Source organism: Lithobates pipiens, unplaced genomic scaffold, assembly GCF_037356315.1.
Source record: "Lithobates pipiens isolate NorthernLeopardFrog02 unplaced genomic scaffold, aLitPip1_a1.2 Scaffold_1, whole genome shotgun sequence".
NCBI lineage: Eukaryota > Metazoa > Chordata > Amphibia > Anura > Ranidae > Lithobates > Lithobates pipiens.
The window spans coordinates 154,515,424-154,539,175 of NW_027507685.1; the positions used below are offsets into that span (position 1 = coordinate 154,515,424).

The 23,752-nt window shown below is 44.4% G+C and overlaps 1 protein-coding gene across 4 annotated transcripts in view; it reads left to right on the plus strand.

Moving 5' to 3' along the window:
• The window catches only part of SH2D3C (SH2 domain containing 3C), a 145,738-nt gene that overhangs the window by 103,225 nt on the left and 18,761 nt on the right, over positions 1-23,752 (plus strand). For all 4 annotated transcript variants that reach the window (XM_077478722.1, XM_077478721.1, XM_077478723.1 and 1 more), the window contains 3 exons: positions 17,988-18,116; positions 21,174-21,610; positions 23,141-23,265. In XM_077478722.1, coding sequence (XP_077334848.1) covers positions 17,988-18,116; positions 21,174-21,610; positions 23,141-23,265 — 691 coding nt within the window. The remainder of the gene's footprint in view (positions 1-17,987; positions 18,117-21,173; positions 21,611-23,140; positions 23,266-23,752) is intronic.

Below are 23,752 nucleotides of genomic sequence, written 5' to 3' on the forward strand. Positions count from 1 at the left end.
AGAACTTTCTGGGCTGGAGGTAGACCGCCGGTTCATCATGACGTCACTCTGTACCCCTGGCAAGCTTGGGAAGCGTAAAAAGCGTTAAACGCGTGTGTTTCGTCTTTTTTTATCTAGCGGGTTTTGCGTTCTTCTGGTGTAACTGTGGTGTGTTACTTGTGAAATGGACATTATTGGGTTCTATAGACATTTCTATCAGGGGTGGCGGTTGTGCTCCTCCACTCCCCAACCATTTTTCTTTCCTTGCAGCCATTCTATTTCACCAGCATTGCTAATCCAACGCTGTAGCAAAAAAATGTTTTATTTTTTTTTAAATAGATTGTAAGCTCTGCGGGGTTGAAGTTGTTAGGCTCTAAAGCTGATAAGGTATAATGGAGCGGGAGTTGCCAGGTTGGAACCGGTGGAATTGCCAGCGGAATGGGTCTTGTGTGTCTAGGAGTAAAGCTGCGATCCTGGCATGGCAAGGGTTACAGAGGACGAGAGACAGAGCGATATATATGAATGACTGGGTGTAGCAGTGGTGACGGCACCATCCCTGCACCTCCACCAACTGCTTATTACCCGATTCTAGGAGCAATGACATCATTTCCAGCCAATGGGAAAGCAGATAGCATATGCAGCACCCACAGAAGGGGGGGGGGAGAGAGAGGCCCCTAATTAAAATGGCCAGGTACAGCAGACTAAGGGGAATAATATCAGCAGTATTGTGCAAGAATGGAAGAATAAAATATGAGATCACATAGGTAGATTGTTCTGCATCAGTGGAGGAGATTAAAAACCACAGATGTTGCTTCATTAGTGACACCTGCTTCCATCAGATGTCATTTTCTGCTCTAATGAGCCTTTTTATTGCAAGGAAAGGGAACATATCAGGAATAGTAATGAAAAACCTAACGTAGGGATCAATTGTAGACACTATGGCAAAGATAAATGGAGGTATTGCCTCTGCTAGCCCGTCAGTTTTTACCTGCCGTATTTCTACCGCAGGTAAGACGATGACAGCAAGCAGGTAATTGGCTGACATGAGCTACACCACTATTTGCTGCGATTTTTATAAATGAGACCCGGTGTGTGTGTGTGCAGCTGTGCGTCCTCAGTCACAGTGACAGCCGTCCTCCGGGGAGAAATCAGACACTGCGTTCCCCCAGGACACAGGCGGAGGTGCAAAATGAAATGGTACAGAAAAATATTAGGCGTTTACAAAGAGCGTGACCCAGAGGGGATCCACATTATTAAGCATCCCACTGGAAATTTTTGGAGGAATTTTGATTCAGAGGATCGTAGGCGAGTTGAACAATATGCAGCACGCCGGCTGCTAGGAAACTGCAAGTCCCAGCAGACTCTGTGCGACCTGCCCCAAAAGACAGTCTGCATTAATAAATAGCACGGAAAATTATATGAAAGTGAAAAAAACAACTAATCAAATTTCAGTCAAATTTGTGGTATGGGGGTTCTGATGGGTTGCTATGAATCGTTGCTCTTTAAGTTGTAAAATAAGCCTGATTGTTGGGCTCTGTGTAGCAGAGATTCATATGTACTATGTTATAATGGAGTAGTAGAGAGTCATATGTACTATGTTATAATAACGTGGTAGATAGTCATATGTACTATGTTATAATAGCGTGGTAGATAGTCATATGTACTATGTTATAATAGCGTGGTAGATAGTCATATGTACTATGTTATAATGGAGTAGTAGAGAGTCATATGTACTATGTTATAATGGTGTAGGAGAGAGTCATATGTACTATGTTATAATGGTGTAGGAGAGAGTCATATGTACTATGTTATAATGGTGTAGGAGAGAGTCATATGTACTATGTTATAATGGTGTAGGAGAGAGTCATATGTACTATGTTATAATGGTGTAGGAGAGAGTCATATGTACTATGTTATAATGGTGTAGGAGAGAGTCATATGTTATAATGGCATAGTAGAGAGTCATATGCACTATGTTATAATGGCGTAGTAGAGAGTCATATGTACTATGTTATAATGGTGTAGGAGAGCGTCATATGTTATAATGGCATAGTAGAGAGTCATATTTACTATGTTATAATGAAGTAGTAGAGAGTCATATTTACTATGTTATAATGAAGTAGTAGAGAGTCATATGTACTATGTTACAATGGTGTAGGTTTGAGTCATATGTTATAATGGCGTAATAGAGAGTCATATGTACTATGTTATAATGGTGTAGGAGAGAGTCATATGTTATAATGGCATAGGAAAGAGTCATATGTACTATGTTATAATGGCGTAGTAGAGAGTCATATGTACTATGTTATAACGCCCCCACATAATCTGATTAAAAAGCAACCCTGTCCTGAAGTGTATAGACATAGAGCATGATTGGCTCAAGGGTTGGCATTTCTGCCTTGCAGAAAAATAAAGGCCCCAGGCCCAATCCCATCCATTACACTACCTGTATGGAGTTTGCACGTTCTCCCTGTTCTGAGTAGCTTTCCTCTAAGTTAAGGGTCTCCGAACTTTCTAGATAAACGGCTGGTTCATTGTCTTTTTGATTTTAGGGGGGTCAGAGAATGGTCATTGGGAGTAGAAAATGTCCCGGCATCAATGGATGCAAAAAAAGGGTAAGATAGTGCCCCATCATTGGTGTCATCAGGAGGTATGGCACCATATCCTTGGTATCACTGGGAGGTAGTGCCCCATCACTGGGAGAAATGATGCTCCATTGTTGATGTTGGTGGTAGGAATAGTGCCCTACTGTTGAATAGAGGGGGGTATAGTACCCCATAGTGGGTGTCAGTTGAAGGAATGGTGCCCGGATACAGACAAGCAAAGGGCCACATCCAGCCCGTGGTCCACAGTTTGGAGACCACTGCTGTAGGTCATCTGGTTTCCCCCCGTACTCCAGAGACCTGCTGGTAGGTTATTTGTGTCCTGTCTGAATTGGCCCCAGTATGTAAGAGAGGGTCCTTAGACTGAAAGCTCCTTGAGGGTACTGATGTCAATGCACTGTATGTAAAGTGCTGTGTATCTGTAATAAGGTAAGTAAAGCAGCAGTCCCCGGTACTAGAGGATCCTTTCTGCTGACCTCTCCACCGGATGGCACATGAGACTTGGCTCCCGTGAAGAGCATTGGGTGCCGCTGATAGCTGATACTTCCCGGTGTATCAGATGCCTGGTCCCCTGGTGCACTCTGTGGTTCTGTCCGCCGGCCTCCAACCACATACAGGACACAATAGTGATGTTGGGGTCAGCGGATCGAACTACTGCGCTCAGCGGGGCACCAGATATCTGACACCCTTCCGAGATCCTGAAGACACTTCACACAAAGATCACTGGCACGGGCAGTGGGGCAGGTAAGTATTCATTCTTTTCTTTATGGACACATTTTGTCTTTCAAAGACAAGAGAAAGTAAGGCATTCAATTGTGAAAGTTCCCCATTATCGATCGTTCTCCAGTTTATTAGTAACCCAATTATTACAATGGGCACTTAGATCACCTGCAATAATCTCACAACTAAGACCATCAATCCGCAAGCTTTGAATGCAAGATAATGGCAGTGAGGATATGCAAAGTGCCGCAATCCAAAGCAGCCAATCAGAAATCATTTCTCACCTGAGTTCTGATTGATATAAGAAGGTAGTCTTTAGATAACATTTTTCCCTTTATTTTTACCTGGTAATTCTGCCAGTGACACCCTTCCTGTGCTAAGCTGACAACGCTCATTTACTCCACTGTATCTGTGGAGGGAGCCATAGTAGTTATTCCAGGACAGGACTACAGAGACCCCCTCCTGTCCCTTCTATATAACATAGATTGGTGTGTTTCTGTAGTCTTCAGAGCTAACTAGGAACAATGCAACTGATAACAATGCAGCACAGGCAGAGAGAACAGGAAATTATCAGCTGACAAGATTTCTGGTAGGATCAACAGTTTGTTTTTGCACTTATCAAACAGACCTAACAAAACACTTTCAATGGTAAGTTTAACAAACCAAAAAAAAAAAAAAAAAAAGGATCGAATAAGAGAAGTTTATTGTTAGTGTTGTCATACCTCCCAACTTTTTGAGATGGGAATGAGGAGCACCTATCCGCAAAAGAATGCAGGCATAGGACACACCCCCTGTCACGCCCCCTTAACCACTTGCTTACTGGGCACTTAAACCCCCCTCAGTCCCAGACCAATTTTCAGCTTTCAGCGCTGACGCACTTTGAATGACAATTGCGCGGGCATACAACACTGTACCCAAATGAAATTTTTATCATTTTTTTCCCACAAATAGAGCTTTCTTTTGGTGGTATTTAGTTACAGCTCGGAGTTTTATTTTTTGCTAAACAAACAAAAAAAGATGCAAAAAAAAAAAAAATCATGTTTTAATAGTTTGTTCTAAAATTTTGCAAACGGGTCATTTTTCTCCTTCATTGAAGTGCGCTGATTAGGCGGCACTGATAGGCTGCATTGGTGGGCACTGATTGGCTGCATTGGTGGGCACTGATAGGCTGCATTGGTGGGCACTGATAGGCTGCACTGGTGGGCACTGATAGGCATAGTTAAGGCGGCACTAATAGGCACAGATAAGGCGGCACCGATGGGCACAGATAAGGCGGCACAGATAAGATGGGCACAGATAAGATGGCACGGATGGGTGGCACGGATGGGTGGCACGGATGGGTACCACTGATAGATGGGACTGATGGGCACTGATAGGTGGCACTGATAGGTGGCTCTGATAGGTGGCACTGCTGGGCACTGATGGGCGGCACTGCTGGGCACTGATGGGCGGCACTGGGGTGCAGCACCTTTGAGGCAGATTGTGGGCACTGTGGGTGGCACTGTGGGTGGCACTGCTGGGTGGCACTGCTGGGTGGCACTGTGGGCACTGCTGGGTGGCACTGTGGGCACTACTGGGTGGCACTGACGGGGGGAAATAACTTTTATTAAATTGGCACTGCAGGGGGCAGGTGGGCACTGGCAGGGGGCAGGTGAGCGCTTACATTACTGGCCGTGATCGGGACTGATGTCCCGATCACGGCCGCCGGTGATCGGCTTTTTTTTTTTCTCCTCGCGCTGTCAGCGCGAGGAGGAATAATAGCCGATTACCGGCTCCGTTCTATCACATGATCAGCTGTCATTGGCTGACAGCTGATCACGTGATAAGGGGTCGGGATTGACCCCTTGCACGGATCGGTGATCAGGCGAGTCTCATGGACTCGCCGATCACAGAGCGCACCGCGCGCGCCCCTCAGGGGGCGCGCAGGCCGCTCGTACACGGGACGACGTCAATAGACGTAGTCCCGGAAATGTAGGTCCGTGCTAATGCCGTCATTTGGCAATAGCGCGGTACCGAAGTGGTTAAAGGAGAATTATACAAAAAAACAAGATTGGTTGAGCCCACAAGTGCTTTTTTACCACTACTATTCCTTTATATTGGATTTTAGAATTTACAAATGCAGCAATTTAGAAATCAGATGAAAGGTTTAGTGCTGGAAAACACTTTTTGATAGATAAAATCAAATCAGGGACAGTCCCTCTAAATCAGGGACAGCCCCTCCAAATCAGGGACAGCCCCTCCAACTCAGGGACAGTCCCCACTTCAGGGACAGCCCCTCCAAATTGGGGACAGTCCCTCTAAATCAGGGACAGCCCCTCCAAATCAGGGACAGCCCCTCCAACTCAGGGACAGTCCCTCCAAATCAGGGACAGCTCCTCCAAATCAGGAACAGTCCCTCTAAATCAGGGACAGCCCCTCCAAATCAGGGACAGTCCCTCTAAATCAGGGACAGCCCCTCCAAATCAGGGACAGTCCCTCTAAATCAGGGACAGCCCCTCCAAATCAGGGACAGCCCCTCCAAATCAGGGACAGCCCCTCCAAATCAGGGACAGCTCCTCCAACTTAGGGACAGCTCCTCCAACTCAGGGACAGCTCCTCCAACTCAGGGACAGCTCCTCCAACTCAGGGACAGCCCCTCCAACTCAGGGACAGCCCCTCCAACTCAGGGACAGCCCCTCCAACTCAGGGACAGACCCTCCAACTCAGGGACAGCCCCTCCAAATCAGGGACAGTTGGGATATATGGAGCTTGTTTCCACTTTAACTTCGACCTCCAAGAAATCTCTGAGATCACTGCTTGATCAAACAAAGTGAATGAGATTTGACAACTGCCATCCATGTGTTGTGGTTCTTTTTATGTAGACAGGAACTCTTGTCAAATGAAGCTTATTCCATTGGAACAGCAAAGCTCAAACATATGTTCCAATAAAAAAATCCAACAATTAATAAGAAAAGCCTGTGCCTGACTTGCTTTGCCTGCAATTGCACCCCAATAGGACATGCTGGGTGAAATCTGGAGCAGTTGTACATTGGTGACCAATCAGCTTCTATCTTACAAATTTAAAAGCTTAACTGTACAAGCTGAAGATAGAAGCTGATTGGTTGCCATGTACAGCTACTCCAGATTCTGTCTGCCTCAGTTGATAAATTCCCTTTACTGTGTCTGGAGAAATATAGTGGAAAGCAGGTCAAATGCTGCCTCTGAACTGTTATCTACACTACTACATTGAAGCCAGAGGGCATCAGACAAAAAGCAAAAACATCAGTGTACGTGAGCTCTTATGTTGGTCATGTATGTTTTTATTTATGATTGGTTTATTTTCCAATCAATCTCTGCTGATAAGAATAATCGATCTATAGTAAACAACCAATCCAAATGATACATTATATTACCAAAAGTATTGGGACACCTGCCTTTACATGCACATGAACTTTAATGACATCCCAGCCTTAGTCCGTAGGGTTCAATATTGAGTTGGCTCAACCTTTGCAGCTTCAACAGCTTCAATTCTTCTGGGAAGACCGTCCACAAGGTTTAGGAGTATGTCTATGGGAGTGTTTGACCATTCTTCCAAGTGCATTTGTGAGGTCAGGCACTGATGTTGGACGAAAAGGCCTGCCTCGCAGTCTCCGCTCTAATTCATCCCAAAGGTGTTCTGTTGGGACGAGGTCAGAACTATATATATATATATATATATATATATATATATATTTTTTTTTTTTTTTTTTTAATCCAATTGATGTGTAATTTGAATAAAATAATCTGCTGATCCATTTAGGTCCAGGACACTGTGCAGGCCAGTCAAGTTCCTCCACCCCAAACTTCATCCATTTCTTTATGGACCTTGCTTTGCGCACTGGTGTGAAGTCATGTTTGAACAGGAAGGAGTCATCCCCAAATTGTTCCCACAAAGTTGGGAGCAGGAAATTGTCCAAAATGTCTTGGTATGCTGGCGCCTTAAGAGTTCCCTTCACTGGAACTAAGGGGCCAAACCCAACCCCTGAAGAACAACCCCACACCATAATCCCCCTCCACCAAATGATTTGGACCAGTGCACAAAGCCAGGTCCATACGTGGATGAGCGAGTTTGGGGTGGAGGAACTTGACTGGCCTGCACAGTGTCCTGGACCTAAATGGATCAGAAGATTATTTTATTTAAATTGCACATCAATTGGATTAAAAAAAATAAAAATAATAATAAAATATATATATATATACATATATATATATATATATATAATAATGAGAGAGAGACCTATATATATATATATATATATATATATATATATATATATATATATATATATAGATGCGTATGTCCACTATTAATCTGGTATACATAATGCAGCTGAAGTTGTGTGACCAATCAGAAGTCAGATGACGACATCTGTAAAATCTTTTGCAGCCAGTCATTGATGGTTTTGCTGCAGGAAGGATCTTTTCCCTGGGCACATGCTGATCATCAGTGGGGGTCAGTGCATAGGCTTCCTGCTGGCGGTATAAACGGGGCAGACTTCCTAGGTGTTTTATTTATAATCCCCTCTTGTTGGTGTGATCAGTGATCTGCATGGCTGGAGGCACAAGGCTGCATCTTCATTTTGGAGTGTATTAGGCAGGAGACCCTTGTCTCCGGTTGACTAGTAAAATCAATGCATGGAGTGTGAGGTTTGGCGGCTGGGATGGGATCCCGTACATCAGGGAAGTTGTCAGGCCTCATAGAGGACGAGCAGCCTTGACAGGAGCGGTTGTCATGACAATGGCATCTACTTAAATCCAGGGTCCCTCCAGGGAATATTTAGGCTGAATGTCCCCACCAGTAATTAGACTTGCCCTCCCCCTCCTGTACCCCCCTCCCTCTCCGCACCTATTCACAGCACGGTCAGAAAAGCAGGATAATTGCGCTAGGCTGTGCAAAGGTCTGTACTGGCAGTAGGCAGGGGGTGCGCTTAGATGGAAAATGCTTTTAATGACCTTGACCAGGTTTGCCGGTCCAAAATGTATTCAATTTTTTTATGAGCTGCTGGACAAAATAATTACAACTTTAAAATTGTCACTAGCACGCTGACTTAAATCTGAACTCCAGGCAAAAAAGCTTTTATTTAAATCTATTCCTTAGTAGTCACAAAGGATATAAAGTAGGGCTGTGGAATTTAACCCTTTCATGACTAAGCCTATTTTTGGCATATGGTGTTTACAAGTTAAAATCCATATCTTTTGCTAGAAAATTACTTGGAACCCCCAAACATTATATATATATATATATATTTAGCAGAGACTCTAGAGAATAAAACGGCGATTGTTGCAATATTTTATGTCACACGGTATCTGCGCAGTGGTGTTTGAAACGCAACTTTTTGGGAAAAGGGACACTTTCATGAATTTTAAAAAAACGAAACAGTAACATTAGCCCAATTTTTTTGCATAATGTAAAAAAATAATGTTACGCCGAGTAAATAGATACCAAACATGTCACACTTTATAATTGCACACACTCGTGGAATGACGACAAAGTACGGTACCTAAAAATCTCAATAGGTGACGCTTTAATTTTTTTTACGGTTACCAGGTTAGCGTTACAGAGAAGGTCTAGTACTACAATTATTGCTCTCGCTCTGACGATCGCGGCGATACCTCACATGTGTGATTTGAACACCGTTTACATATGCAGGCGCGACTTCTGTATGCGTTTTCTTTGCTTTGCGAGCTCACGGGGACGGCGGGCGCTTTAAATTTTTTTATTTATTTTCAAATGAATAAATTGTTTAAAAAAAAAAAATGTATCACTTTTATTGCTGTCACAAGGAATGTAAACATCCCTTGTGACAGTAATAGGTGGTGACAGGTACTCTTTATGGAGGGAGATCGGGAGTCTAAAAGACCCCCCACCCCTCCTTTATACTTCAAAGTATTCAGATCGCCGAAAACGGCGATTCTGAATACTGTATATTTTTTTTAAACCGGCGCCATTGGCAGCCGAGTAAACGGGAAGTGACGTCATGACGTCGCTTTCGTGTTTACTATTAGGAGACTGGAACAAAGCCGATTACGGCTTCGTTCCAGTTCCTCCCCAGCAGCCGGAGGCATCCGATCGTGAATCACAATCGGGAGCACCGGTAACGGGGGGGGGGGGGGGGGCGTCCCTGAACTCTAAACATTCAGCCAGAGCTACAATGGAATGGTTTAGATCAAAGTATATTCATGTGTTAGAATGGCCCAGTCAAAGTCCAGACCTAAATCCAATTGAGAATCTGTGGCAAGACTTGAAAGCTTGAGCTATTTTGCAAAGAAGAATGGGAAAAAATGTCACTCTCTAGATGTGCAAAGCTGGTAGAGATATCCCCAAAAAGACTTGCAGCTGTAATTGCAGTGAAAGGTGGTTCTACAAAGTATTGACTCGGGGGGTGAATACAAATGTACAACACACTTTTCACATATTTATTTGTAAAAAAAATTGAAAACCATTTATAATTTTCCTTCCGCTTCACAATTATGTGCCACTTTGTGTTGGTCCATCACATAAAATTGCAATAAAATACATTTACGTCTTTGTTTGTAACCTGACAAAATCTGTAAAATTTCAAGGGGTATGAATACATTTTCAAGACACTGTCGTTTATTAATTGTAAACTAAAATACAGTTGCTTACTGCACCTTAAAGTACACACAGGTCGAATGTTTTTAAAATTGCACCAAACGCGTGCGCGCCTTTGCTAGATGCCTGGGTGTGCCATTTACAATTAGGCTACTTTCACACTGGGGCAGTGAGGGCGTCGGCTTTTAGCGGTGCTTTACTGTCGTTTTAGCAGCGCTTTTCGGCTGCTAGCATGGCACTTTTAACCCCCGCTAGCGGCCAAAGAAGTGGTTAATACCACCCCTGTATTGCTGCTTCCCGAAGTGCTTTGTAGGCGCTTTGGTAGCGCTGCCCATTCATTTCAATGGGCAGGGCAGTTTCGCAGCGGTGTTTACATCGCTCCTAAACTGCCTGGAAGATGCTGCTTGCAGGACTTTTTCTAATGTCCTGCAAGCGCACTTCCCCAGTGTGAAAGCACTCGGGATTTCACACTGGAGTGACAGGATAGGCGCTTTACAGATGCTTTGCAGGCGCTATTTTTAGCGATAAAACGACTGTAAAGCGCCTCAGTGTGAAAGTGGCCTTATACAAATGGCATGTTTCTGTGTGGTGCAGGAAACGTGTTTTTCAATGCAAGTGGTTAAGAACCGGCCCTTAATCTGTGCTAGAAAAAAAATGACAAGTGGATTGATTGGTTGCTCTGGGCGGAACAGAAACCGAAAAGGGGTGACAGTCAGATATGTGATGCCAGTAGAGGATTCATGGAGGCTCTACTGGTATAAATCTGGTGTGAGCAGCTGTACAGCAGGGACCCTTGGATTTACTGTAATTAATATGAAGAAGGGAGGGACTAAGTCATTAATGTTCCCTTTAATTTCCCAGTGGACCCAGCAGCAACAAATAGGTTACATTTAAGTGATCTCCAGCTTGTCTTAAAATTGCTTGGCTTGTGCTGCCTCCCTGGGCATAGATGTGTATTAAGGTTAATAAATTAGATGTGCTGATGAGTCCTTTTTATCTGAGATCTGGAGGTTAAATGGTGGTGAAAATGTGATTTCCAGTCTCTATCTATCTATCTATCTATCTATCTATCTATCTATCTATGTATCTATCTATCTATCTATCTATCTATCTATCTATCTATCTATCTATCTATCTATGTATCTATCTATGTATCTATCTATGTATCTATCTATCTATCTATCTATCTATCTATCTATCTATCTATCTATCTATCTATCTATCTATCTATCTATCTATGTATCTATCTATCTATCTATGTATCTATCTATCTATGTATCTATCTATCTATCTATTTTCAGTGTTTAACATCCCCATGCAAGGCTACATGAAGTTTGCCGAAATCATTGCAGATGCTTTGCCAAAGCTTGTTGGACATACTGGACATTATACATTATTCACGCTTAAGCTTGTATGAACAAGGCCTTATGAAATAAAAATATAATTGTGCTTTAGAAGACAATCCTTTCCAGGAAAATCATGCAAATTTGCAAATATATTTTTCCTTTCTCCAGCTGTCCCTGGAGAACTGAGTATCATCTAAGGTCCTACCAGTTTGAATGTCCATCTATTTTCTGATAAAATCCTCAGCGGACACATTAAAGAAGACCCCCTTAGGGTGTTCCTACTTCATGAGCCATCTCACATTGGCTGTCAGGGATCGCCATGGGAAATCGCATATCTAAAGGGCCGTTGGGGAGGCTTTGTTCCATATGACACGCAGCGAATTTACTTACAAACACTTAAATGAAGATGTGTGCTGTAGAAAAGTAATGATTTTAGAGCTTCTGACATTGAATTTCATTCAGTATTCCGTGTCAACATAAAAGCAAATTTTATTTTTTTTATAAAAAAAGTTTCTATTTTTTAAAGTGAACTTGTAATTTGCCTATTTAGGGCAAAGTAATAGGGTCACTTTAGAGCCAGAAGGAAGAGGAGCACTTACATTGTATGCAATTTCCTGCTTCCCAATGGAAATAATTATCAAATTCACTGTGTAACACTGGGTCAGAGCTTACACTGAGCCTCCCACACACTCACATGGCAACATACAGGCCTATGATTGGCTGCTCAGACTCTAAGCATTGTACTGTGGTAATAGAGTGGAGAAAAAACATGTGGGCAACCACATACCAGGTTTTCGTCCATCCCTGGCAGGCTAACAGGATAACGCAGAAGCACATAGGAGGTAAGTATGTGCTTCCTACTGTCCCTGCTCTAAAGCAACACTTTGACTTTATCCTTTATGGGTACAGTACAGGTTCCCTTTAAAATCCGGAATTACAACACAGAATATCATGACAATGAGTTGGTACCTAATCCATCCATTGTCTCAGCCTCCCGGAAATAGCCTTGCTTGCAGCTCTGGAAGGGAAGGCTTGCCTCTGAGACCTTCCATTCTAATGATTGGGCTGTAGAGCACATTCAGACTGTAGCGTAGCCATCTAGCTGACTCTAGCTGGCTATTACATCAGTGCTTTAGCGGCAGGCAGGGAAAGAGGGGGTCTTGTAGGGCTCATCGGCTCAGGTGTTCCCCTGGCTGCTAAAGCTCATTACAATGCAGACAACGCCTCTAAACCGTCTGTATTATTCAAGCAGGCCAGGCCAGCTTTGATACGATTTTGTGCGGAGGGTGGATTATCTCATTCTGGCGTGGGCACTGTCATACAGACTAAGAGCTGCCACCTGGACTGATAAAAAATGAGTGCGTTAATTCCCTTTCCCTGCAATCCTTTCTATTAGCGTGATGCTTCTGATCTGAATCCTCCATATGTGGAAGAGCATTACCAGAAAGATTTAACTGCCTAACACTGATCCTGTTAAACAATCATCATACAGCTTTCCGTGCGTAAAGAATGACACATCCTTTCAGGAGCATAACCGTCTCATGTCAATGTTGTAATAGACAATAATGGACACCTTTAGGCATGACACTTTGAAATGAATCCATAAAAATATTAAAAGTGAAGGCAGCGGTTCACCAGAAGACTCTCTGCTGCAGAGCTGTATTTACCTTAAGGCCAGTGCCTTGGACAGTAGGATTAAGAGGCATCACAAAGTCTTAAAATATACAAATTACAATATCTTCTTCCTTACTTAGGTTCTACCTCTGGACATTTGTAACTAAATTCATCAGAACCGTAGCAGGAAGGGGGTGAATGGTATTTGTTGGGAAATAAGAAGGCTGTGTAGGCTAGGTTCACAACTCTGTGTTTCCTGCATGTTGTGTTTGTGTTTCATTTCAATGGGCTGAAATACCTTCATGAAATGGCATGAGGTCCCTGAACCTTTTTCCCAAATGGATCTGCAGCTTTTTGCACCATGAGATTTTTTTGCCACCAAAACGCACTGCATTTTTAGATACATGGGGGTGCCAATAAGAATTAATGGTACCCCTAAAGCCTAGTACACATGGACCAAATGTTGGGTGACATCGGCCGGTTCAATAAAAAACGGCCGACATTTGGCCCTTGTGTATGGCAGCCAGGCCGGCTTCTGTCAGACTTGAATGCTGGAAAACTAGCAGCCGACCAGCTCCCGATCAGGGCTCTCTGCCAATGGCTGGGAGTGCTAACTGGAGTGTTCTGGCAGGGGGCCTGTCAGAACACAATAGAACATCAGGGGAGAGTGATGTACTAACATCGGATTGTTAGTACAGCGGCTCAATCCTGAGCTCTCAGTGGTTAGTACTAGGCTTAAGCATCTGCTACCTCATGACACTACCTCTCCAGCTGCCCTGTTCCACAGTGGCCTCCTTTGGACTCAATTCAACAGACCCAGTGGACGAAAAGGAGGTGGTGTTGGGCTTCTCCTCTCCCCACAATGCACCTTTCAGGTACTTCCCACACCTCTCTCTCTTTCCCCCTGCTCTTTCGAAATGCACTGCATTCGTCTTTTCTCTCCAGTTTGTCTAAAGGGTCGCTGTTATTTATCGACCTCCTGGACCAGTGTCACGCTTTTTGGATGACTTCTCTGCATGGCTACCCTATTTTCTCTCATCTGAAGTACCTGCTATCATCCTAGGTGATTTTAACATTCCAATCAATGTTAATACTGCTACCACTTCTAAACTACTCAACCTAACCTCTTCTTTTAACCTAACACAATGGACACAAACCACCACTCACTCCAATGGTAACACTCTCGACCTCGTATTCTCCCATCGCTGCACTCCCTGCAATTTCTCTAACACACCCTTTCCTCTCTCTGATCACAACCTTATCCTTTTCACTCTCTCCTTGTCTCCTACATCCCATGCTGCTAACCTACAAACCACTACCCGCAGAAACCTTCGCAACCTCAACCCTTCCCCTTTTCATTCTGCTACTGATGGCCTTTATGACAAAATCGCACCCCTGTCCTGCCCAGACCTAACCACTTCCATCTACAACAACACGCTGTCATCCTCCCTAGACGTACTTGCTCCTCTTTCTACACGCAGAACACAACCCTGGCAAACAGATGACACCAGAAGTCTTAAGAGACACAGCCGTGCTCTTGAGAGAGCGTGGCGTAAATCTAAGTCCCTGCAAGACTTTACCCTCTACAAATCTGCCCTTCTCAAATACAACTCCTGCCTCCACACTGCTAAACAAACCTATTACAACACTCTCATCAAAACCCTCTCATCCAAACCACGTCAACTCTTTTCTACCCTTAACTCCTTACTTCACCCCCCCCCCCCCCCCACTGCCCCCACCCACCCACTTGCTTACCGCTCAACAGATTGCCAACCATTTCAATACCAAAATTGACACAATTCGCAAGGAGATATCCAGCATTCAACTTCCTCCCCTACCCAACACAACAGGTCCAACACCACGCTCAATACTCTCCTCTTTTTGCCCAGTTACCACAGAGGAAGTTAATAAACTCCTCTCCACGGCCCACCTCACTACCTGCTCCCTGGACCCCTCACAATTACTGCTACCAGCTTCCCACTCTATCCTTAACTCCCTAACCCACATCTTCAACCTCTCCCTCTCCTCCGGCACCTTTCCTTCCCTGCTCAAACATGCATTGGTTACCCCCATACTCAAAAAACCCTCACTAGACCCCACCTGTTTGGACAACTTAAGACCCATCTCCCTGCTCCCGTTTGCCTCCAAGCTCATTGAACGCCTTGTCCATGACCAAATGAGTCGCTACTTCATGGACCACAACATTCTACTGAAACCGCCCTACTAAAACTCACCAATGACCTACTAACTGCTAAAACCAACGGCCATTAATCCATACTCATACTTTTAGACCTCTCTGCTGCCTTTGACACAGCTGACCACCTGCTCCTCCTCTGGAAATTACACTCCCTTGGCCTCTGCGATTCTGCTTTATCCTGGTTTTTCTCCTACCTATCTCAGCACACTTTCAGTGCCGCTTACAACTCAATCTCCTCTGCTCCCCTTCCTCTTTCTGTTGGGGTACCCCAAGGTTCTGTCCTTGGGCCCCTCCTATTCTCACGCTATACCTCTTCCCTGGGCCAGTTGATAAGCTCCCATGGTTTCCAATACAACCTCTATGCCGACGACACCCAAATCTATCTCTCCACTCCTTAACTCACCCCTTCAATCTCCTCACAGATCTCCAACTTACTGAATGACATATCAGTATGGATGTCACACCACTTCCTTAAACTCAATCTTTCTAAAACTGAGCTTGTTATATTTTCTCCTTCACGATCCCCCCCGTGACTTCACCATTAATATCAACAACACAACCATTGATCCCTTCACTCATGCCAGAGTCCTGGGTGTAATCCTTGACTCTGACCTCTCCTTCAGCCCCCATATCCAATCACTGGCTAAATCCTGCCGCCTTCACCTCTGCAACATCTCCAGAATTCGAACCTTCCTGACTAATGACACCACAAAGCAACTCGTTCACTTCTTGATTATTTCCCGCCTTGACTATTGCAACTCTCTCCTTAATGGCCTACCCTTAAACAGGCTATCCCCCCTTCAGTCTATTATGAATAGACTGCTCCTCTCTGCCAATCCCTTCACTGGCTTCCCCTACCCCACCTTGTAAAATTAAAAATGCTAACCATAACATAAAAGCAATCCACAACCTCGCCCCCATCTACATCACCAACCTCATCTGCAGATATCGCCCAAATCATCCCCTCCGCTCCTCCGACAACCTCCTGCTTTCTAGCTCTCTTGTTACCTCCTCTCTTGCTCGCCTTCAAGATTTCTCCAGAGCCTCTCCCATCCTCTGGAACTCCCTGCCCCAGTCTGTCTGCTCAGCCCCTACCCTGTCCACCTTTAAGAATTCCCTGAAAACTCATTTATTCAGGGAAGCCTATCCCACATCCACCTAACTGTCCCTGAACCGCCCCCATCAAATCATTCTCTGCAGCTATTACCTTTTGTACCACCACCCTCTCCCTTTAGAATGTAATCTCTATGAGCGGGGCCCTCCTGTAACTTTTGTATTGTACTGTAATTGTGTTGTCTCCCCTATACATTGTAAAGCACTGCGTAAACTGGCGCTATATAAATCGTTAATAATAATAATCTGCTAAAGAGTAACATATTTTGGCTGCAGGTGTAAAAACCCATGCGATTTACAAGCATTCCTGCACCTGCAATAGTGTGAACCTAGACTTACCATTCAGGGAACATGAAATCACCTCTCTGCTCGTGTTAGATATTCTGTACAGCTGAAACGTAGCTCTGCATATAAAGCAGATCCTATGCTACCTCCAAAAATAGTAGTATCAGTTTTTATTAAAATGATCACATGACAAGGGGCAGCAACTGTATTAAAGGGCGTTATCAATGAGGAGTGCCTAGGGTAGTATGATGTCTAAATACAGGTTTGCCAGTCTAAACAGGAAACCTCTAGTCTTCCTAGGCCAGCCATTTTCAACTGGGGTTTCTTCGGTTGCTGGAGGTTCCTTGGGCTGTGACTGACTGACCACCCATCTGATGGTGCCTTCATAGGTCCATGGCCAGCCCCACTAGGTAGAGTCAGTGACTCCTGTGGATGCCAATGATCTTTATAGCTGTCCATAAGTGTGGCATTCTCTCTACTGACCATCAATGTAAGGGGCATTTCCCAAAGACTCCTGATTGATTTATTCTACCAGGGGATCACTGAGACCTAGAAAAATGATTTTAGGGGTTCCTCTGGGGTAAAACTGTTGAGAAGGACTGCCTTTGGCTCTTGATTAGTGATCTGTATTGTCCAAAGTTACCAATACACATAAAGATTGATACCACCAGTAATGTATTCAAGTATTCGTTTCAGCAATACAGATCGCATAACAAAAAGTGTGAGGTCTTACAAAAGGGCTGTCGTAATTCAGAAATGCCTGGAGCTACTGTTTATTTTAAGACAGCTCTATGCTATCGATGTCATTATTAATTGTTGGCCACTGGAAATATTGGGTCACACATGCATTATCAACAGAGCAGGGAGGAAGGAGAAATCAATGGAGGAACTTCACTGGACCTTCATATTGTGGGAACAAATGCATTACATACAGACTGGCCAACTTCCTTTTTCTCAGATTTAGGTGCAGGCCTCCTGTATGCATGGGGGTAAAAGGTTGAGTTCTTGGTTATGTATAAAGTAGGAAAGGGGGTGGATGGTATGATGAATATATAGATATGTGGATGTACAGTTTTTCCATTTGTTTGACGTTAGACAGAGCATATATGATATTATGTCGATATGTTGGTGCCAAGGCACCATGTGCATGTTTCCATTTGTCTGAAAACACATTCCCAAGAATACGGAAACAACCAGGAATATTTTATATTTGCTACTGAGAGCAATAGTTAAATGTAAAATATAGATGGGGGATTGATCAGCTTAGAGTTTAGGGGAAATGAGGTCGGAAAATAGTCTTTTGTGATTTTCTAGGACTTATTGAAGGGTCAGTCTTAACTGATTTTTCAGTTTTGCATGAAAGTTTGAGTGTTGAATTACTCACTGGATTGGTATATTTCTTGATAACTTACATTGTGTTTGCAGTTACTTATGCAAACGGCCATTGTGAAGGAGTTTTTAAAGTATCTCAGAGCAATCATTATACACAAAAAACAAGAATTTTGATGTAAATATATATATTTTTTTCTAACCAACAGTTCTCAAAGGAAAAGTACATCTTGGATACTCCACCAGAGAAGCTGCACAAAGAGTTGGAGGAGGAATTAAAACTTAACAGCTCAGACTTGCGCAGTCATGCTTGGTATCATGGTCGCATACCTCGAGAGGTGAGTGATGTACCCGAAGACGTGAGAAAAATAAATAAGAAATACTTGTGCTCAAATCCGAAAAGTCTTTACATATATCATATATATCATATATATATATATATATATATATATATATATATATATATATATATATATATATACATATACATACACATACATACACCCATCAGGTGCTAAAGGGGTGTGACCACATGTTAACACTAAAAATCCTGACTGGACCCTTTGCACACTGCTATATACCCTTTCTAGCAAACTGCACAAAAATGGGGATTTATAGTTCACATACATTGCAATACATTTTTAAGCCAGCCAACTGCATTAAAGTAATCCCTCTCTGACTAGTCCCTACTCTGCTCTGCAAAATGCATGTGCTCCAGTGGATGTAGTACCAATATAGGGCAAATAGACACAGGTTGTAGGAGAGTTACAGGTTCGGGTCTGGTCACTGACTTGCAATGTAATATAAATAAGATATACCTGTGTTCAAATTCCAATAGCTTATCCATATATATAACCCATCAGGTGCTAAAGGAGTATGACTACATTTTAACACTAAAAATTAGGGATGCACCGAAATTTCGGCCGCCGAAACATATCGGCCGAAAATGCCCTTTTCGGCAATTTACCGAAAGGAAAAAACGGCCGATAATTGAGCCGAAAATGGGGCGGGGCCTGGGGCGGAACTCCGCCCCCGCCCCTGGTGCCTCCCATGATGGGGGTGAATAGCGCAGGACTGATGCAGCCAGCGATGCCCCTCTGCAGTGAAGAGAGCCGTCTGGTTGAATAGAGCGCCGGGAACATCACAGCTTTAATTTCAATAGCTGTGTGTTCCCCGTCGCGCGCCGTCACACACAGCCCCTCCCCCTTGTCCGGGGTTACTTTGATAGACAGATCACCTGTCCAGACGGCTCTCTTCACTGCAGAGGGGCATCGCTGGCTGCATCAGAGGAAGGAGATTTTCACAGCATTGCCACATATTGATAAGATTATTTACATTAGACTGATGTGTTTATCTAAGAAAACTATTTGTAACGGCTCCCCTAATATAAAGGGGGTTAACGCCGTTTGCGATGTTCCCTCTCTGAGACACACATCCAATCGGCACCAATATCCACAGTTAAACGACCCTTTCCTATAGGAGCCGATCCCTCTGGCAAAAAGACGAGACGCACTCTGTCTCTGCTGTAGTAGGAATAATTTATTAAAAACCAACATTGTATTTTTATACACAATTCAAGGCACATGCTTTAACATGAACAAGAGCCCAGCTCCACCCACACATCCCAAGACGTCTGCTATGCTTCAAACGATCCCACCCAATACACATCTTTTCACAAAGGGTTAGCAGCCAGTCTGTCTGGCACTTTACACTACACACAAGGATAGACTTAACTGAACAATAGAAATGCAAAACAACTTAATTCCTCACAACAATGACACTTAACCCCCACATACAGTATACAATGTATTATACAGCCTTGAATATGGCTATCACAGACCATATCGGGGGTTTCTTTTATTCACCCTGGGTCCAAAGTGACCCCACTGTCACACTATTGATAAGAGCGGACATTCCCTGTAAGTAAACACAGGATCACCTCCCAGAATTACACCTACAACTGGGGATGCACCAAGACAGTAAGTACTCGCTGATTTCCTGTCTGCATCACAGGGGGCAACACTGGCTGCATCACAGGGGGCAACACTGGCTGCATCACAGGGGGCAACACTGACTGCATCACAGGGGGCAACACTGGCTGCATCACAGGGGGCAACACTGGCTGCATCACAGGGGGCAACACTGGCTGCATCACAGGGGGCAACACTGGCTGCATCACTGGGGGCAACACTGGCTGCATCACTGGGGGCAACACTGGCTGCATCACTGGGGGCAACACTGGCTGCATCACTGGGGGCAACACTGGCTGCATCACTGGGGGCAACACTGGCTGCACTTATCTCTTTTATCAGGTCGCCAGTCTCTGACCACCTCCTGTACCGTGTCGCCAGTCTCTGACCACTTCCTGTACCGTGTCGCCAGTCTCTGACCACCTCCTGTACGTGTCGCCAGTCTCTGACCACCTCCTGTACTGTGTCGCCAGTCTCTGACCACCTCCTGTACCGTGTCGCCAGTCTCTGACCACCTCCTGTACCGTGTCGCCAGTCTCTGACCACCTCCTGTACCGTGTTGCCAGCCTCTGACCACCTCCTGTACCGTATCGCCAGCCTCTGACCACCTCCTGTACCGAGTCGCCAGCCTCTGACCACCTCCTGTACCGTGTCGCCAGCCTCTGACCACCTCCTGTACCATGTCGCCAGCCTCTGACCACCTCCTGTACCGTGTCGCCAGCCTCTGACCACCTCCTGTACCGTGTCGCCAGCCTCTGACCACCTCCTGTACCATGTCCCCAGCCTCTGACCACCTCCTGTACCGTGTCCCCAGCCTCTGACCACCTCCTGTACCGTGTCCCCAGCCTCTGACCACCTCCTGTACCATGTCCCCAGCCTCTGACCACCTCCTGTACCGTGTCCCCAGCCTCTGACCACCTCCTGTACCATGTCCCCAGCCTCTGACCACCTCCTGTACCATGTCCCCAGCCTCTGACCACCTCCTGTACCATGTCCCCAGTCTCTGACCACCTCCTGTATAAAAATATTTTTTGAAAACAGTCATTTTCGGTATCGGTGCTGTTTCGGTATCGGTTTTCGGCCTAGTGTATTTTTCATTTTCGGTATCGGTTTCGGCACCAAAAAACCCATTCGGTGCATCCCTACTAAAAATTCTGAATGAGCCCTCTGCACACTGTTATGCACCCTTTCTAGCACACTTTGCACAAAAACATGGATTTTTTTTGTTCACATGCAATCCCTCTCTGGCCAGTCCCTTCTCTACTCTACAAAATGCAAATACTCCAATCTATATAGTGCCAATATGGGGCAAATAGTCACAAGTTGTAGAGAGCTGCAGGCTTTAGATCTAGTCAAATGTAAGAACTGTTTTAGCCTGACCTCAATGTAAAAATTTTATGAATGTGTATTTTTCTATTGCCACAGGTGTCAGAGACTTTGGTCCATAAAAATGGGGACTTCCTCATCAGGGACTCACTGACCAGCCTGGGTGACTACGTCCTGACCTGTCGATGGAAAAACGAGCCCCTACATTTCAAGATCAACAAAGTGATGGTGAAGACTAGTGACAGCTACACGCGGATACAATACCTGTTTGAGCAGGAAAGCTTTGACAATATCCCTGCCCTGGTCCGCTCCTATGTGGGCAGCCGGAAGGCTGTGTCAGATCAAAGCGGGGCACTCATCTACTGCCCAATCAACCGCACATTCCCACTGCGATACCTAGAGGCCAGCTATGGGTTGTCACCTGGCCGGCAGGGGTCACACAGCCCACAGAAAGGACATATGAAGAGAAGAAGCATTACCATGACTGATGGGCTCACAGCAGACAAGATTACTAAGGCCAATGGGTGCCCAAACAGGTAGGAACTGAACTTCAGTACAAAAACCTTTAGTAGTCATATACTGTATTTTTCTACTGCTTCAGTAAGTGCACTGGGCTTATGTCATTTCCAGTCCTCCAGCAATTTTAGAGAGTCATGGAAGCCCTCAGAAACAGCTTCCTAAGACAAAGGACAGATTGCTGCAAAAGAAGTGTTCATCAGCCAGGCAAAAGAAAGATGTGGCACACAAGCCACAAGCATCCATATTGTGATCAAATCTCCAAATGGTTTTTATTGATGTCTCAGTCCCCACTTTCCTTCACTTCCTGTTTTACTGTTACTAGGACAGAAAGTGAGCGGGAAGGCCCCAGTGGAGATTTTGGCAACACTAAAAACCTGACACAAGTTCTACCAAGCCACCACTGATTTTTATTGCTACTGTATCTTTGTTGGAGAGATTGGCCCTCACTTCCTATCCTGGTGACCACCAGCACTGGGATCATAAAATATCCTCCCTGAAGTAGAATTATAGGCAAACTTTTTTTAGTTTTTGGATAGAATAAGGGAGGTTATAACCAGTTTTTTGCTATCTGTGTCCCAATGAGGAGATTTACTTTCACTTCCAAGTGAGAAGAAGTCCCTGCAGATTAAGGGAATCCATGGGCCCCCCAGATCACCAGAATTAGTGCCTCCATTGGAAGGTTTCCTCTCTTTTAATGTTCTGGGGACAACCCAAAATTTGCAATTTTCTTTTACTTTCACTACCAATGATAATGGTAAACAGGACAAATAGAGAGGGTGAATCTCTCTAATAGGGGCAGGGGTAGCAATAAAAAGCTAACAGGTGCTCTAATTTATCTCCACTCACCCAGAAAGTGAGAAGAATATCTATCCAGTGTGAGAGGAAATCCCCATACGAGTATTTTGATTGCAGGATGTCCCATCTATTCATTATACATTGACAACTGTTACAATTTGGAATTCCTATTACTTTATGTCCCAGTGATAATGGTCACTACAACATAGGAACAGGGCCCTCCTCTACCTTTTGTATTGAACTGTACTGTAATTGTATTGTCCCCCCCATACATTGTAAAGCGCTGCGTAAACTGTTGGTGCTATATAAATCGTGTATAATAATAATAATAATAGTACACACGGGCCGAATGTCCAGTAGCTGACGAGCTCCCGATCAGCGCTCTCAGCCAATGGCTGAGAGCGCTGACCTGAGTGTTCTGGTGGGGGGACGCTCCCTATCAGGACGCAGTAGCACTACAGGGGAGATCGCTGTACTAACATCAGATTGTTAGTACAGTGGCCATGATCTGAGCTGTGGTTTTTTTTTTCATTCAACCTAGCGAAAAATAATAGTGGTGTGTACTAGGCTTAAATGGTAAGAACTGAAATTGATTAGTGACTAGGAATAGATACAATTAGAGTAACAAGTTTCCAGGGCCAAATCTCCAGAACAGTGGGCTGTACAGGCAATATGAATTCAATCATAGTTATTGTGTTGTGAATAAGGAATTGATGGCATTCATAACATTTGTTCTATTTTTTTTCTCCTAGCACGTCCTCTCCACATCACAGAGATATCATCAGGAGCTGTGCAGTCAGTGTGGACCAAATCCAAGACTTGCACTCCCCAATGTCCCCTATTTCTGAAACCCCTGGATCTCCAGCCTATAGTACAGGTACGAAAAATGGCTGGTAAGGGATGGTGGTGATAGTCCAGGAAAAAGCCCATGCAAACTGCCCTTTAGGCTAAATTAACACTGGCATTAAAAGCAGACAATTGAGGGGTGTTAAAAACACCCTTCAAACGCCTATGCAAATGATACAATGGACATCATATAGTGCTGTTCACACTATCAAAACATGAAGCATTAGGGTTGCATTTGAAGCCTCATGTCAAGTCAGGAGGGGTTTGAAGCCTTTTTAACACCTCCCATTCAAGTCCATGGTAACGCTTTGCTAACACTCTGGCAGGCAGTTGCAGGGTGTTAAGATTCGTTTATTAACTTTAATGGAATAGGCGTTTGTGGGGCAGTTTTAACACGCTTTAACGCTCATAAAACGCTTCACAACTGCCCACAGGCCGTTTGGGGAGCATTTGTAACTCTTGTAAAACACTTGTAAAATACAAGTTTAATACCCATACTAAAGCTCATTAGCGCAAGT